The sequence below is a fragment of the Sinocyclocheilus grahami genome, unplaced genomic scaffold, assembly GCF_001515645.1.
Source record: "Sinocyclocheilus grahami isolate Dianchi unplaced genomic scaffold, SAMN03320097.WGS_v1.1 scaffold2127.1, whole genome shotgun sequence".
In the NCBI taxonomy this organism is placed as follows: Eukaryota; Metazoa; Chordata; class Actinopteri; order Cypriniformes; family Cyprinidae; genus Sinocyclocheilus; species Sinocyclocheilus grahami.
In genome coordinates this window covers 66,391-83,199 of record NW_015507306.1, presented here as the reverse complement: position 1 = coordinate 83,199, position 16,809 = coordinate 66,391, and the positions used below count along the sequence as shown (strand labels likewise).

Below are 16,809 nucleotides of genomic sequence, written 5' to 3'. Positions count from 1 at the left end.
TGTCTTTATGTGTGTGTGTTATGTGTATTGCCAGCACGGGGGGTAATTCGCTGGTCAACCAGGCCCATTGGTGCCTGTCCCCGGGGGTCATTTACGTCTCTTTGGAATGTGATTGAAATTCAATGGGGAGACGAGAGTGGTGAAACTGTTCAGCATCTCCTTGATAGTGCGGGGAACCATATAAATGTAGAATCTGGGGCCAGGACTGTAATTTATATGCAAATGTCAAAAGGCTAAGAGGGGTCTCTAAAGACCTAAAACCCCAATGATCATCCATGATTTTAAGCAGACTGGCCTTTTAAGCACACTGGTCTTTTGTTTTGGAGCTTTGATGCAGTTATCATCTTCTCAAGATGCAAACAGGAAATAAACTGCTCTGGTCATGTGACAATTTGCACTAATCATGTGAAACTGCACATACTTAATTGAGACCCTTTTTTTTTGTATTTGCAGGAATTTCACTAAAACAATCAGTAAGGTTTTCAGTAATTAATCAATGAGTAAGGTTTTTAGAGCTTTGTAAATAAAAACTTTTTTTACGGTCACTATTGTGATCGGTGGGATTAAAAGGGTTAAATTAGATTGTATAATTTCAAACTTTAAAGTTAAATCAGTAAGGATATTAGGGACATGTCCTTACCAATATCCAGCTACTAATAAATTGTCCCTAGCAATAATTTTGATCAAACAATTAAATACGCATATAACTAATCACTGTTGTTGTAATTTCGGCCACATCTGAAATAGGTCATACCATTTATGAATGAATGAATGAATGATGCATTTATATAGTGCTATATTGTGTATTGCTGTACACCCAAAGCGCTTTACAATCATGTGGGGGGTATCTCCTCAACCACCACCAGTGTGCAGAATCCACCTGAATGATGCGACGGCAGTCATAGGACAACGGCGCCAGTGCGCTCACCACACACCAGCTACAGCTAGAGAGGAGAGAGAGATAGAGTCAGTTCAGTGGATGGGGATTATTAGGAGGCCATGATTGACAAGGGCCAGTGGAGGGAATCTGGCCAGGACACCGGGGTTACACCCCTACTCTTTACGAGAAGTGCCATGGGGTTTTTAATGACCACAGAGAGTTAGGACCTCTGTTTAATGTCTCATCCGAAGGACGGTGCTTTTTGACAGTATAGTGTCCCCATCACAATACTGAGGCGTTAGGACCCACACAGACCACAGGTTGAACACCCCCTGCTGGCCTCACTAACACCTCTTCTGACAGCAACCTAGTTTTCCCCAGCAGGTCCCCCATCCAGGTACTCACCAGGCTCAACCCTGCTTAGCTTCAGTGGGCAACCAGTCTTGGGCTGCAGGGTGATATGGCTGTGGCTGTGGTTTATATTTCCTGAGAAGTTAAAGAAATATGCTAGAAAACTGCACGCTATTAAGAAATACATGAGCGGAGCTAAGAAGTCGAAGTGTTTAAAACATACGAGCACAGTTCAGCTAAATGATCAAATGTACCCTCTTTAACTTTGTTGTTTTGCTGTTTTGTGTTCATCTGCTTCTCCCATTTGCTCTTTTTACATTGAATATCACTCTATATAAACTAAAACAGAGATGAGATGACTGGATACTTTCAACTGATTTCCAATTGAACTGTCAGCAACTCAACTGCAGTGCTCAAACTATTTCAAATATAGTGAATTAAGTTACAAACTTAACATAATGCACATAATGTTTCCATCTAACCTGTATTTTGAGCTGCAACTCATCATATTAATAGAGTGTTTCACTAGTTAGCAGTAGGGATGGGTCACGATTTTCGAATATTCGATTAGCTGATTTGATTATAGAATATCGGATAGGTTGTGCGATTATTGTCTTTAAAAATGTTCCCATGTTTTCCGTGCTGATGGGGTGGTGATGCGTTCATGTAAGCAGTGGATGGCGCTGCCAGTAACGCACCTAAAAGCTGTCAAAGACAACAGAATAACACATTGTCTCACGCGCACACTGTAGACTTGCGTGGCATAAAAAAGACCTGAGTAGCATATAACGGTTACAGTAACTTGGGACAATGTCAAATAAGAGTTCTGTGCAGACCACAAGCACCCCCGACTGGGTTAGAGGTGTGTTGAATCCGTAATCAGAAAAGCGCAGAAAACAAATAACGCGTTCTACGGTGCCACTAAAGGGATATGGTTAGCCACTTGTATGCGGTAGCCTGTTACATTACAGTACATAACATTTCACTTACCACATAAACAGAGTAAGGAGAGATGACTGATAGGACGATGGCGAATGATTTGCAGATCCTGAGCAGCACTGACAAACATCTAATCTTGTAAAATGTGTGGTAAGTACTGCAGAGTGCTGTTCTGTACGTGTGATTGTGAATCTCGGAAGTGAAAGTTAAAAAATCAAGCACGCGTTCATAAGCGATTTCAATGCCCCGCATATTAATAACAGCTCCCTGTTGCCCACAGTTTACATACAGTATAATTACCCAACGATATAATTTTGACAGAAGATATTGAAGTATATTTTTCCTCCTATCTCGTATCTATTCCCTTTAGGGATTAAATTTTTTTTAAATGGAAATGTCCTAGCCTTATGAGCAGTTGATTTATGCTAATCGACGGACTGTTATGTTAATAAGTGCTGCCATTCGGTTATGTTTATTATATTAATATGTTTCAGCACGTTACAATCATTAAATGGCTTATATGGAGTTATGGTAGCCTATCTTTTAAATTAATCAGTTTATCATACAGATTGAAAGTGTGAATCCTGTCTCTCTCCCTCTCTCTCTCTGTTTATGGGTGCGTGCATGCGGGGTAGGGGTGCGAGTTGCCATTGCCATGCATTATACGAATGGCAGACTGCAACGGTTGGACTTAAAAATCATCATATGTGTTCTACTGAAGAAACAAAGTCACCTGCATCTTGGATGCCCTGGGGGTAAGCAGACAAACATCAAATTTTCATTTTTGGGTGAACTATCCCTTTAATCTGTTGTTGGACAGTCAAGAAAGTCGGACATCGCTTATAATTTTCAAGGGCGTAGACTTTAGTAGAGGTGCTCTGACATGATCCTAACAATATCAGCCACTACTAAATTGTCCCTTGCAATAATTTTGATCAAACAAATAAATGTCTGTTGTCTGCCGTTATGTTCCCACCAATGCCAAAATCAAACAATGCTTTTGCTTACTTAAATTATTTAACATTTTATTATGACATAAACTTGAACACATTTTACTAATCAGACTTTTCCCAAACTATAATTCAAGAATAACATGTTTGAAAACCAATTAAACATTTTGAAATATGATTCATTGCATCTAAATGTCGTGCAATTCAAGAATGTTTTCATGCTGTATATAATATAATACAGTACTATATAAAAAGTAATACGAGTATACCTGCATATAGCCTGCACTAAACCATTGAATGACGATGGCCCATTAGGGGAGGCCCTTTGTCTCTCAGGTGTGAATCACGAGATATTCATGGCCATTGTCACTCCTTCACATACAGCCTTTCTAACACAATCATGTCTTACAAAATGTAAATCAATATATTGTTTTCTGTGAATGAGTGAACAGGGTGATTTTCACATCATTTTGTAGCAAAAACTCTAGTCAGATTGCTGGTAATCAAACAGTTCCCATTGACTTCCATATAAATGATTTTCCTACTATGGAAGTCAATGGGAACCACCAACTGTTTGATTATTTACCAGCAATCTTCAAAATATCTTCTTTTATGTTCAACATAAGAAAGCAACTCATTTGGAACGTTTGGAACGACATGAGGGTCAGTAAATGATGACAGAATTTTCATTTTTCGGTGAACTATCCTTTAATGACTGTTAGACTGTCTGGTTATTAGCTAGCAGCTCAAATTACAAATAGTTTGAATTGCATACATTGTTGTGTGCTAGGTTATTTGACCAGTTAAAGAACTACTTGTGTGTTAATAATAGTTATAAAGTTATGCAACCATTAGTCAGGAGTGTATTAAGTTAACATGGATCCCCTCTCAGTTCACAACGCTGTTTACATTGCATCTCCTCCCACAACAATCACACCTTCACTGAAGCTCCTCCCACAACAATCACACCTTCAGTGAAGCTCCTCCCACTGCAGTTCAGCAATAAATGCTGGAATATTCCCATCAGTCTACAAGTGAAGACGAGCATCAAAGCATCAGGAAGAAGTGAAATCTGCAGAGACAGAGTTTATTGAAGGGCAGAGAGAACATGAGAGATCCAGAACCCTGCAGAATGAAACACACTGAAGAACAAACAGGTTGGTGTTTATTCTTGATTCTTCAGTGATGATGAACATTAAGGTTGTAAAGCATCAAACAGTTTGTCAGATTTTGATTTGTTGTGATAAGAAAGATATACAGAGCTGTGCAATAATATAGTTGAAGCAGCAAATAGTAAGGGTTCTCTCTATAAAAACATGGGTTTTGTGTCTAATGTTTTAAAATGTTTAATAATTATTATTATTAAGTATAACTGGAAGAACAATGTACAAGAACAATGTACCTCACTCCAGAAACTTTTCAGGGACATATCATTTATAAAAATGTATCAAAATGATCAAAATATTTTGTATAGCAATTGTCTACTCCGCACTGTTATATCAGGGTTCACTTTTATGTCTTCTTTTCGCATTTCTCTCTGTGATTTGCTAAAAATTATGTTTTTTACTTTAATTTCAGAGTTGATTGAAGAAAACGAGGAGCATGAAGAACTGAATGAAGAGGAGAAAAATCACGTCAAAACTGGAGAAAAACCTTTGAGTCGCTCTCAAACCAAAGAGAAAGATTTAAAGAAAAGAAGAGCTAAGAAATCTTTCACCTGCACTCAGTGTGGAAATAGTTTGAAAAGCAAACGGAGTCTCGAAATTCACATGAGGATCCACACTGGAGAGAAACCATACACTTGTGATCAGTGTGAGAAGAGTTTTACACAATCATCACACCTTAAGAGACACATGATCATCCACACTGGAGAGAAACTGTATGAATGTTATCAATGTGGAAAAACATTTTTGTGGGCTTTAAGCCTGAAGTATCACCTCAAAGTTCATACGAAACAGAAACCACATTCATGTTCTTTGTGTGGAAAGACGTTTTCACAACTGCAAAGTTTAAAAGTTCATCAGAAGATACACACTGGTGTGAGAGATCATATGTGCTTTGAGTGTGAGAAGACTTTTATTACAGCTCAACAATTGAAACGGCACGAGAGGATCCACACTGGAGAGAAACCTTACAAGTGTTCACACTGCGACAAGAGATTCAGTCAGTCAGAACATCTGAAAACACACGAGAGGATTCACACTGGAGAGAAACCTTACAAGTGTTCACACTGCGACAAGAGATTCAGTCAGTTAGCAAGTCTGAAAACACACGAGAGGATTCACACTGGAGAGAAACCGTATCACTGCACTGTATGCGGGAAGAGTTTCACTCAGTCATCTAATCTATGCAGGCATAACAAAAATAATCACAGTCAGTAGATCATCTTCAGATGAAGCACTTTCAGGACTGACTTCTCATCCTCACCAGACGTGACACAATAATGCGTCAAGCAATACAATCTCGTCTGTATAAATCTGTCCTAAAAAAGAAACATCATCTTAAGTCCCCATGAATAAAGTTAATCTTCAAGACCAGAAGTTTCAACTGTAACATGTTTGTGGGCTTCAGCCTCTGAAGAATCACCTGAAAGTTCAAACGAAAGAGAAACCACATTCATGTTCTTTGTGTGGAAAGAGTTTTTCACAACTGCAGAGTTTAAAAGTTCATCAGAAGATACACACTGGTGTGAGAGATCATATGTGCTTTGAGTGTGAGAAGACTTTTATTACAGCTGAACATTTGAAACTGCACCTGAGGATCCACACTGGAGAGAAACCTTACAGCTTCATCTGTCAGATTCAGATCAACTCAAAGATGGAGTTGCTCCCCAAAGAACAATATCCAAAAGTTTTATTCTTGTCATTTTACTTCATGATTTTAATTATATCATTGTGTTTTATGAGTTTCATTCATCACTTGTAGTTTGTTTACTCTTTTTATGAAGGAATTTTTTTTACATGTGCAAAACGTTCTTATTCTGGAAGCTGAAGAAGAATCTGTAACTTTTAAACTGACATTGATTTTTATCCTGTTCTTCATTGTTGTTTTTAAATCAAGTAGATATTCTTCAATTTATGATGTATTTAGAAAATCCAAATGCAAGATGTACTGTAGCATTGCAACCGATCCTCCTTTGCTCGTAAGTAGGGATGGGTTCCAGAACCAGGTGCTTTGGGTACTGGAGGAAGCACTTTTAATTGGCTATTTTTTGTATTTGCTTTGAGTGATCATTGAGTAAATGTTACCTCTGTATTAATACATGATATTTACCACTTACGGTTTATCTGCAACTTTTATTGTCTGCTGATTGTATTTGCATCAGTAAAAAATAACTTTATAATTTTAGCTGTATCTGAAAGCCATTAGTATTAAGTCTGCTTTGTGGGATTCTGTTTTAAATTTCTCAATAAAGATTTTAAAAGCCTAATAAGCTACAGTTGTGCACATAAGTTTACATACCCCAAAAGTGAGATCTGCTGCTGATCCAGAATGGCTTGTTTAATGAGTGTTTATAGTCTGAGGCTCATCAATATTATCAGCTGCTGAAAATCCTCTTTATTTCATGATAATAGCCCCTGTTTTCACCTCATTTATTATGCTGATGACTTCAGATCTGTTAATTGCAGCATTAAGCTCGTTTTATTAGTGTCAACAGACTTAAGGTGTACATTTATTATTATTTTTTCTTCTTCTTTTTTTTGTTAACTTGGCAACACATACCTTATGAAAACTAACCCCAAGAAACATGGTTACTAGAGTTGAACCATGGTAACCACAAATGAACCATGGTTTTCCTACACTAACCACAGTTTAACCATGGTATTTGTAGTAAAACTGTGGTTATACAAAAAAAAAACTTTTACTGTAATAAAACCATGGTTCATTTTCTCAAGGGATTTGTATTTGTGTATACTTTATTTCTTTGTTTTGTTTTTATAACTGTACTGTATTAATGATTTGAAGTTTTGTACTATTAAATAATAATATAAAAAGAAATCAGAAAAAAAGATTTACAAACCCAGCATCATATGATTCGCAAAACGCAATCCAATTGGAGCACTTCGAAACAGTGAATCATTTTGCGATGTTATGGTTCAACTGATTCAGAGTTTCAAAAAGCTCAGTTTGTTTGAGTTCAACTTTTGTTTGATTGGCCGCCGTACCTACAATGACTGTGCACTGTGTAAACAATGAGTGACTTATACACACCAGAGATCACTTCCAGCGCTTGCGTAAACTACGCCAGAGCGCGTACACACCTCATGCACCGGATGGAAGTTGGACATAGTAGTGTATTAGAGGTAAAAATATAAATACTGTTCGGTTTCTGGCACAAACCTATCATTTCGTGTCTTAGGACATCAATGTGTCGTCACGAGCCGCAGAGTTTAATTTGGATTTTACTCTCATAGATTTTGTTGTTCTGTTGTTTGAGCACTTCATATTTAAGGAGAGAACTATAGTTTCCAAAGTCGGACATCGCTTATGATTTTCAAGGGCGTAGACTTTAGTAGAGGTGCTCTGGCATGATCCTAACAATATCAGCCACTACTAAATTGTCACTTGCAATAATTTTGATCAAACAAATAAATGTCTGTTGTGTGCCGTTATGTTCCCACCAATGCCAAAATCAAACAATGCTTTTGCTTACTTAAATTATTTAACATGTTATTATGACATAAACTTGAACGCATATTCCTAATCAGACTTTTCCCAAACTATAATTCAAGAATAACATGTTTGAAAACCAATTAAACATTTTGAAATATGATTCATTGCATCTAAATGTGGGGGGAATTTGTAGCGTCTGGAACACTCCAACACACAATATATATTTTGTTAGCTAGATTTCACAAATACTTTGTAACACCCCAGGACGCCGAACAAGACCCTGGTTTCATGGTAACCCGATACATTTACAACCTTGTGGAATGCGAGCCGGCTCTCATTCTGTTTTCTCCAGAAACAAGGGGTACAAATAAACAGGAGAAATGGACTGTTCTACTAATTAATTCATAGGAAAACCTTCTGGGCATACCAAAAGATGTGTTAATGTTCTTAATTGCTATGAATGCAGTTATCAGGAATTTTAACAATGTTTAGATTTATATGCAAAAATTGTAATGGTTGTGTCTGTCTTTATATTGCCTGCCATTTTTTCTGTGTCATATTATGCAAGTAATCATATAGCCTAGTGTTTTAATAGAGCAGTTGTATTGTCTTTCAGAAAATATCCTTGCACAAATAATCAGTTTCTATCAGCAAACACTTTTTAAAAAAAGTGAGATCTGCTGCTGATCCAGAATGGCTTGTTTAATGAGTGTTTATAGTCTGAGGCTCATCAATATTATCAGCTGCTGAAAATCCTCTTTATTTCATGATAATAGCCCCTGTTTTCACCTCATTCATTATGCTGATGACTTCAGATCTGTTAATTGCAGCATTAAGCTCGTTTTATTAGTGTCAACAGACTTAAGATGTACATTTATTATTATTTTTTCTTCTTCTTTTTTTTGTTAACTTGGCTACACATACCTTATGAAAACTAACCCCAAGAAACATGGTTACTAGAGTTGAACCATGGTAACCACAAATTAACCATGGTTTTCCTACACTAACCACAGTTTAACCATGGTATTTGTAGTAAAACTGTAGTTATACAAAAAAAAAACTTTTACTGTAATAAAACCATGGTTCATTTTCTCAAGGGATTTGTATTTGTGTATACTTTATTTCTTTGTTTTGTTTTTATAACTGTACTGTATTAATGATTTGAAGTTTTGTACTATTAAATAATAATATAAAAAGAAATCAGAAAAAAAGATTTACAAACCCAGCATCATATGATTCGCAAAACGCAATCCAATTGGAGCACTTCGAAACAGTGAATCATTTTGCGATGTTATGGTTCAACTGATTCAGAGTTTCAAAAAGCTCAGTTTGTTTGAGTTCAACTTTTGTTTGATTGGCCGCCGTACCTACAATGACTGTGCACTGTGTAAACAATGAGTGACTTATACACACCAGAGATCACTTCCAGCGCTTGCGTAAACTACGCCAGAGCGCGTACACACCTCATGCACCGGATGGAAGTTGGACATAGTGGTGTATTAGAGGTAAAAATATAAATACTGTTCGGTTTCTGGCACAAACCTATCATTTCGTGTCTTAGGACATCAATGTGTCGTCACGAGCCGCAGAGTTTAATTTGGATTTTACTCTCATAGATTTTGTTGTTCTGTTGTTTGAGCACTTCATATTTAAGGAGAGAACTATAGTTTCCAAAGTCGGACATCGCTTATGATTTTCAAGGGCGTAGACTTTAGTAGAGGTGCTCTGGCATGATCCTAACAATATCAGCCACTACTAAATTGTCACTTGCAATAATTTTGATCAAACAAATAAATGTCTGTTGTGTGCCGTTATGTTTCCACCAATGCCAAAATCAAACAATGCTTTTGCTTACTTAAATTATTTAACATGTTATTATGACATAAACTTGAACGCATATTACTAATCAGACTTTTCCCAAACTATAATTCAAGAATAACATGTTTGAAAACCAATTAAACATTTTGAATATGATTCATTGCATCTAAATGTCGTACAATGCTGTATATAATATAATACAGTACTATATAAAAAGTCATATGAGTATACCTGCATATAGTCTGTGTGACACCCTGTATGTGTAGACAGGAATAATTTGATTTTTTCCATGTATTTGATTGATTTATGTATGTATTTCAGTTTAAATGTTCATATTGTGTAACCAATGGTTCGCTCAACTATTCAGTTATACAGCACATACGAGAGAGACTGTAATATATTGTGATGTAAAGGAAAAAGGTATTGAGTTAGATGACAGAAATACAGATTGAGTGTAAGAAAACTCAGAGTTATGCAACACGTTTATTAGTGTTTGGTTTAAGTGAGTCACAGGTAAGGTGACATAAGACATTGTGATTTAATTATACAATCTTTGAATTATTGTAATAAAGCATGACAAGAGCGACTCCATGACTGAAAGCAGCACAACTGTGTCTCTCTTTGTTTATTTAAACAGAAAACTTACTGCAGCACCACCAGTCGGATGGCGGGTGTGCTATAGATTTTGGGGGCTCGTCCGGGATCTAGCGCCACCTGCTGGTACGCGGATCCAATGCAAATGAACCACAGAACGGCTGAGTGATGGGTAATCAGCGCAAGGACCACAAAGGGCAGCTCGACGGCAGCAGGAGAATCAAGGCTCGGCAGTGAAAGCATTTCCTGGCTGAGGAGGAGTAGTGCAGCGTGGTGCGAGCCAAGTGTGAACCCATCAGTATCAGGATCGTCTACAAGATGGCTTCTAGCGAGAGAAAAGTAATGGTGTGGGAAATCAATAAAAGACTTCATCAGCTAACCCATGATGAACTGATCAGCCTGATGGATTGTCTGGAGCCAGCTACAGACCCAGATAGACACAGGTTGGATATAACTGATGAGGAGTGTTGCTTTGAGTACATTGTTGATTACATGGCCAGTGACTCTCTTCTTGAATTAGAAGATGGGGGGTTGGCGCAGCTGTTACTGTTGAAAGACAATGTTGAGTTGATAATCCAGAAACGTAAGGTCAGATCTGCTTTGCATGACACTGAGTCATTTACACCACAACAACAACAACGTGCACTTACCAAACACACGCAGACACAACAAATGGAATATAACCGATTGGTAGATTGCTATGAAGAGTTAGGGCAAAAACTAGCACAATACAAAATTGATGCTAACCCAAGTAAATCCAAATCTCCCCAAACTAGTGGTAGCTTACCTGTGAATGTAGCTGGTGAGCCCAGTGGGGGAAAAAGGGAAAGTATGATCTCCCTCCGTGAGCTTCAGCTACTGCCGTTTCAGCACAGAGAGTTCAAAATTCAGGGGGGGCAGATTGGTGATAGTACCTCTGATATAAGCTACACAAGTGTAACCAAGCAAATAGATGAGGGACTAGCAGCTAACCACAGTGAAAATTATATCATCAGAGGTCTTGAGAGTCATTAAGCCAGGAAACTTCAAGGACATGTTAGTGAACAAGGAAGGACTGACAATCCCAGAGTTAAAGAGTTTCCTTCAGTCACATCTGAATGAGAGAAGTAGCTCTGACCTCTTCCAGGAGTTAATGTGCGGGAAACAGAATGACAATGAGACTCCCCAACAATTCCTGTATAGATTGATTGGCCTAAAACAGAAACTCATTTTCCTGTCTAAGCAAGCCGTCACAGACCTGGAGTATGATGAACAAACGATTCAAAATGTGTTTCTGCGAACGATTTATCAGGGCATTGGTCGCTAAGTACAACCAGTTTCGCACCGAGTTGAAACCTCTGCTTACGAACCGGCTAGTGGCAGATGAGGCACTCCTGCGCCAAGTAACTCAGATAGCCAGTGATGAGGGTGAAAGACAACGTCGGTTGGGACAAGCTTCACGCCAGAGAGTGTCGAATGCCCTCAGCGGCCAGTGTGAGTCCAGCCGACGTAAGGACACAGATTGCAATAGACAAAACGACCAGACTGAGACGATTCGTCGTTTAAGTGCACAAATTGAAGCTCTTACAAAGACTGTTGAATCACTTGCAAGGGCGAGAACGACAGAAGGTCATTGCGAAGTCCCTGATTCTCAGCTGCAGCGAAAGCAACGTAGACAAAGGTGTCCCAAATGTAGTAGTAAGGATGTTCCATCTTGCAGTCATTGCTTTGCGTGTGGTGAGGAAGGACATCTTGCGGTGGGCTGTCTAAGAAGGGAAAAGGTGCCAGGAAACGACCAGCGGCCACTGACGAGGGGCGAGCAGTGACCGAGCAACCCCATCCCCAGGCTAAGGAGAAAGAAGCTCGGATGGGTAGAACAGCTGATTCGTTGAAGACAACATCCCCGTGACCGAGTAGCCCAGCTCATTGGGAAGAAAGCTATCCTCAAGTGCCACATTCATGGTTTCGCAGTAACCGCTCTACTGGACACAGGAGCACAAGTTAATATAATCGACTACAACTGGAAGAGTAATCACTTACCAGAACAAATTCTGCGACCGCTGTCAGAGATAGTCAATGGGGGTGACTTCAGTGTCTCCGCTGTTAATGGAGAACCACTGCCATTTGAGGGATGGGTAGAATTGACAGTGAACCTGCCCGGGAATGATGACCCAAGTTTGGCTATTCAAGTGCCTTTCCTGGTGGGGAAGATACCATTAGAGCGGCCATTGCTGGGGTTTAATGTCGTCGAGGAGCTAATAAGGGGGAAGAAGGACACCGAGCGTGGTCTATGTGCATTTGCAGAACTACTAAAGATGGCCTTGGACATTAAAGGCGAACAAGTCAACGCGATAATGAGCTTCATTCAGGAACAACCCCATGGGAACCCAGAGGCTGTTTTCACAGTCGGCCCTAGAGATGTTGTCATACCACCAGGCCAAGTGACTCATGTAAAGTGTGAGGTTCCAGTTGACTTGAAATGCTCAGAGCCAGTAGTGCTGTTCGAGTCCAGTGAGGAGAATGCATCATTGACTCAATTAGACATTGGAGAAGGTCTGATGGAATTAGAGGGGACAGATCGGCCCTATGTTAGGATTCCCCTGTGCAACCCAAACACTTGTGAAGTCACTATCAGACGACGTACACCTCTAGGAAGTATACAGCCCATAGCTAGTATTATTGAAACGGAGCGACAAGACTTGGTAAAAGGTGGTGACTTACCAGTGAGCCGGGGAGAAGAACCGGGTTCCCAAGAACAGGAGAACGACCGCAGGGCAGACAGCTTGTGGCATCCGCTGGTTGATATAAGTCATCTAGGAGAAGAACAGCAGAAATTAGTTAAAGACATGCTTTATGAAGAATCCAACGTGTTTGCGCCACGGAGATGATGATATTGGATGCATCCCAAGCTTACAGATGACGATTAATCTGAAAGATGGCATCCCCGTTCAGCGAGCTTATGCCAAAACCCCTGTATAAGGAGGTGAAGGAATACGTCCAGGACTTACTAGCTCGGTGTTGGGTGGTCAAGTCGAAGTCTCCGTATGCAGCCCCGGTGGTGTGCGTCCGGAAGAAAGATGGTACGCTGAGACTGTGTATAGACTACAGATTGTTGAATCAGAAGACAGTCCCAGACCGACATCCACTTCCCCGGGTTTCCAGGACCTTATCAACACCCTTGGAGGCTACCGATGGTTTTCAATCTTAGATCAGGGGAAGGCCTACCATCAGGGATTTATGTCGGAGGGATCTCGACACCTTACTGCATTCACAACCCCTTGGGGACTATATGAGTGGGTGCGCATACCTTTTGGATTGGCTAACGCACCAGCGGCATTCCAGAGGAGTATGGAGGGAATGGTGGACTCACTGAGAGATGAATTATGCATACCGTATCTCGACGACATACTTTGCTTTGGCAAAATGTTCAGTGACCATGTCCAGGGGCTTAGGACAGTTCTTAGAGTACTGAAGGATCATGGAGTAAAGTTGAGGCCAGCAAAATGCGAGCTCTTCAAGAGGGAGGTCAGATATGTGGGAAGACTAGTTTCAGAGGATGGTGTCCGCATGGACCCAAAAGACTTAGAAGCGGTCCTCTCCCTAAAAGAACAAAAGCCCGCTACTGTCGGGGAGTTGCGGCGATTGTTGGGGTTCCTCAGTTATTACCGCACCTACATCCAAGACTTTACATGGATCACTAAGCCAGTGTACAAGCTCCTCCAGTCTCGGGGAGCAGTAGCAGCTGAGGAGCAGAATAAATCTGGTAAAGCTGGAAAAAAAGGGAACCAGTTACCATCCCGTGCGAAAGTAGAGTGGACGAGTGTGCACCAAGGTGTGTTGGAAAGACTCATTAGGGCTCTAACCACCCCCGGTACTAGCTTACCCGAACTTTGAACTTCCATTTGTGCTCCATACAGACGCATCCGAACAGGGTCTTGGGGCTGTACTCTACCAACAGCAAAAGGGCGGGCTCAGAGTCATTGGCTATGGCTCCAGGACATTGACTCCCGCCGAGAAAAGTTATAGGCTCCACTCCGGCAAGCTTGAGTTCCTGGCACTTAAATGGGCGATCTGTGAGAAGTTCCGCGATTACTTGTTCTATGCGCCACACTTTACAGTCTTCACAGACAACAACCCGTTGACGTATGTCCTCAGGATGGCTAAACTCTCTCGATGTCCCCTCGATATCGATAAGTTTATAACTGCATGTACTGAAGTTCTCACAGAGGAGGTGGTCCAGGCTACATGGGAAGGAATTCAGGTTGACCAAGAGAACGATGTTGCCTGGGTCGCGGCTCTTAATGCCCGTCAAGAGGATGTCGGGTGCCAGTTTGGAAAGAGGTCCATGACACTTGACCACTCTGAGTTGAGAGCCGCCCAGAGGGAAGATCCTGTTGTTGGTAAGGTGATAGAATTGAAGGAGAATGGTGGAGAACTGACACCCGACATGACGAAAACTGCGAATGGAGGCCTCAAGAGACTGTTGTATGAGTGGAGAAAACTGGATCTCCAAGAGGGACTGCTCTATCGTAAGACCAATCACAGATCTCAACTTGTTCTTCCAGCTAAGTTTAAGCAGGTGGCCTTGAAACAGCTCCACAATGACATGGGTCATGTGGGGACGGAACGAGTTCTAGACTTAGCAAGGAGCAGATTCTTCTGGCCTTTTATGAAGAAGGAGATCGAGCACTATGTCACCCCAGTGTGCCGATGCGTGAAGCAGAAGAAACCAGTGGTGAAGATCAGAGCTCCGATGGGAAGTCTTACCTCAAGTTGCCCACTGGACCTCGTGTCCATCGACTATCTGCACCTGGAGCGGAGTCGAGCAGATACGAATATATTCTGGTGCTGGTGGACCATTTTACCAGGTTCGCCCAGGCGTACCCGACAAGAGACAAGTCTGGAAGAACGGCAGCTGAGAGGATATTTAATTATTATATCCCAAGATTTGGTTACCCTTGCCGGCTCCATCACGACCAAGGCCGTGAATTCGAGAACCAAGTCTTCGCGACTTTGCAGCGAATGACGGGTGTCAGCAATTCAAGAACAACACCTTATCACCCCCAAGCAAATCCAGCAGAACGCTTCAATCGCACCCTGCTACAAATGTTGAGGACGCTGGAGGAGAAAGAAAAGGACAGTTGGAAAGACCACCTCCCAAAGGTAGTGCACGCTTACAATTGCACTAAGCATGAGGCGACAGGGTTCTCTCCATTCTTTCTCCTGTATGGATGTCACCCTCGCTTGCCCATCGACTTGTTGTTGGGTCTAAGATCAGAGGATGACCAGTACTCACCTTGAGAGTATGCAGAGAAGTGGGCCCAACGAATGGCTGATGCTTATAAACTAGCCTCGGATAACAGTAAACAAGCGAGCGCGCGAAACAAGAAATACTATGACCAGCACCTTCGGGGTGTTGTGCTGCAACCAGGAGATCAAGTTCTGGTTCGGAATCTGAGTAAACGAGGTGGGCCTGGAAAGTTAAGGTCATACTGGGAGAGTGCACGTGGTCAATGAAAGAGTAGGAGATGGACCAGTCTATCAAGTGTACCCTGAGTCCAGTGGAGGTCAAAATCTGGCGACGATACGTACTTTGCATCGAAACCTGCTTCATCTGGTTAACGACCTACCTATATATCCGCACCTCCGGGAGCTGACGACCCATGTAGATCTAAGGGAAGGAAACAAAGATTGTTAAAATCAGCAAGAAGAAGAAGCAAATGTAAGTGATTCATGTTCGGATGAGAGTGATGCTCCGAGAGCATACTACTGGTTGCGCCCCTCTGAAAAGCAGAGATATGAGCAGAGAAGGACTATACCGGACACTTACGAAAGAGGAGATTGGAGACGGAGAAAAGGTGAGGATAGACCTGCAAGGAATGAAAAGATTGCTCTAGGAGTAGAGGAAGAATACTTACCTGAGCCAGTGGCAACTCACTCATTGACGGACTTACCTGCTGCACTGGAACCTGAGGTGATGGAAGGTGAGCAGGGAGAGATGGTACCTGTGGAGGGAGAAAGACAAATGGTTAGTTCAATGGAAAAAGCTGCAGAAGATGGATATGTGAGAATATCCAGCAGAGACAGAAAACCCACACAGGTCTTTACTCACCCCTCATTGGGTCAGCCCAATTATGAACTGCCTACTGAGATAGGGGCTGCCCAATTTATGCCGACACAGCAGTTACCATATTACTCTAATGGGGTACAGGGACCAGTATATGTGACTTGTGCTTATGTCCCTCGTACATTTCCTTACCAGATAGGTTCCTATCCTACTCTATCATCTTACACTGCCTTTTGTGGACACTAGATAATTAGTACCTACAAGAAAATAGAATAAAGACACATACACGGACAGGAATGTGAACAACACACTTATAGATTACACCTTGACACAGAAATCTTGAAATTGGTTGCAATGTGAGGAGAATGTTTGTGTTATTGTGAAAACTGGTTATAAGAGTTAAAGGGTCAGTGTTGTTTGGAGCCATTTCTATTGTCGGGGAGAGTGTGACACCCTGTATGTGTAGTCACAAGAATAATTTGTTTTTTCCCATGTATTTGATTGATGTATCCCAGTGTGTTTTCTGTTATTATGTGTAATGGTGATGCGTAGTAATCTCAGTGGACAGTAGGGGGAGACGCTGTGCTGATTAAGGACTGGGTGGTTAACGGTGAGTC

The 16,809-nt window shown here is 41.1% G+C and overlaps 1 protein-coding gene across 1 annotated transcript; it reads left to right on the top strand.

Moving 5' to 3' along the window:
- Positions 1 to 4,698: 4,698 nt before the first annotated feature.
- On the top strand, positions 4,699 to 5,899 carry LOC107574139 (gastrula zinc finger protein XlCGF7.1-like; the record flags this gene model as incomplete). Its single annotated transcript, XM_016260605.1, has 1 exon — positions 4,699 to 5,899. A coding segment is annotated over one exon (803 nt), but the record flags the coding sequence as incomplete, so codon positions are not given.
- Positions 5,900 to 16,809: the final 10,910 nt, after the last annotated feature.